At 56.8% G+C, this 1,417-nt stretch overlaps 1 protein-coding gene across 1 annotated transcript in view; it reads right to left on the reverse strand.

The window, feature by feature from the left end:
* GTF2IRD1 (GTF2I repeat domain containing 1) overlaps positions 1-1,417 on the reverse strand; it is a gene marked incomplete at its 3' end in the record, with an annotated part of 40,018 nt that overhangs the window by 2,418 nt on the left and 36,183 nt on the right. Inside the window, exon 10 of the mRNA XM_006773410.2 lies at positions 793-818. Within this exon, the coding sequence (XP_006773473.1) occupies positions 793-818 (26 nt within the window). The remainder of the gene's footprint in view (positions 1-792; positions 819-1,417) is intronic.

The raw sequence follows: 1,417 nt of genomic DNA on the forward strand, positions 1-1,417 counted from the left end.
GGTGTTGTGGGAAAAAGGCCTCCCCTGGGAGAAGGAATAAGGGCCACAGTGCCAGGGGGGCCAGGGATCTGCGAAGACTGGGAAGGAGGACGGAGGAAGGAGCTGCCAGCAATGATGGTCCCGACCACCCACAGGTTGCTGGGACTGAGGGAGCCCTCGGGAAAGGGGCTGAGTCTCCCCGAAGGCCGTGCGACTGGACCATTCTCTCATGTAGTTACCCCAGGGACCCAGAGGAAGGTGCTCTTATCACACCCACTTCACAGATGTGGAAACTGAGGACCATAAAACCCTGCTAACAGTCACAAAGCTAGCGGAAGGTAGGGCCGGAACTGGGACCCAGGTACACTGCACCCCAACATCCGAGCTCCCTTTGTTGAACCAGGCAGAGGGGGTCTCCTCCTAGAGGCCTGCTTTCTACCGGCTATGGCCTGGGCTCCGGGGCCACATGCCAGGCCCCACTGCTCACTAGCTGGGTTTCGGGGTAAAGAAAAAGAGAACACTTCATAGGGCTGTTGAAAACGCAATTTAATTAAAATGAAGTATTCGAACAGCTTAGAAGAGTACCTGGCACATGCTAGTATTCAGAAAACATTAGCTTTATTGTTCGCTATTCAGAGCATCCCAGGTCTCGGGGGGTTGTCTGCTCCCAGGAGCTGGGGGCCTGAGCCTGCCCGGGTTGCAGAAGCCACACCCAGGATCCTCTCCATCCCAGGCCTAGTGTAATGGCAGCTCAAGCATTCTTGGGGGCATGAGCTTGGTGCTTCAAAAAGATAAGATGGTACCCACACATACCTGTGAAAATTCGCTCATCAAACATCCTGGAGAGAGAGGAGAGATGGGCATGAGAGCGGTGTAGCTGCAGGGATCCCCCAGGCTCAGGGTCCCTTCAGTGACGGTCACTTGAGTCTCACATGCATGGCTATAGCTGCAGACCTGGGCCGGGCTGTGGCCGCATGAGGACAGGAGAGAGTGGGGTCCGGAACAGACAGATACCCCAACAGCCAGATACCCAAAACCATTTCTCCTCAGCCAGGGAAGGCATGGGCAGGCCCCCGGGGGATTCTGGATGGTCCAACAAGCTCAGCACGACGCCTCAGGGGCCTCCTCCAGCCCTGAGCTCTCCTTGGCCACAGCTGGTGGATGACTCACGCCTTTCCCACCAGGGCCCGGCAGGCTTTTGCCCAATCCTGCCTGTGTCTCAGGGACAGTCATGGAGAGACCCTGCTCCCAAGAAGCTATCTGGTGACTGCATAAGCTAGGCCTGTCATCAGGTCACAGACATGCAAGATGACACCTGGGACCCCTCATGTGTCTCAGAAGCCCAGGGGGCCCAAGCAGAAAGGGAGTCGGGAAAGACTTCAGGGGAGGGATGGCAAACGGGTGAGATGGCTGAGAGGTTCTCTAGATAAAGGCACAG

This window comes from Myotis davidii, unplaced genomic scaffold (genome assembly GCF_000327345.1).
Source record: "Myotis davidii unplaced genomic scaffold, ASM32734v1 scaffold726, whole genome shotgun sequence".
Taxonomy (NCBI): domain Eukaryota; kingdom Metazoa; phylum Chordata; class Mammalia; order Chiroptera; family Vespertilionidae; genus Myotis; species Myotis davidii.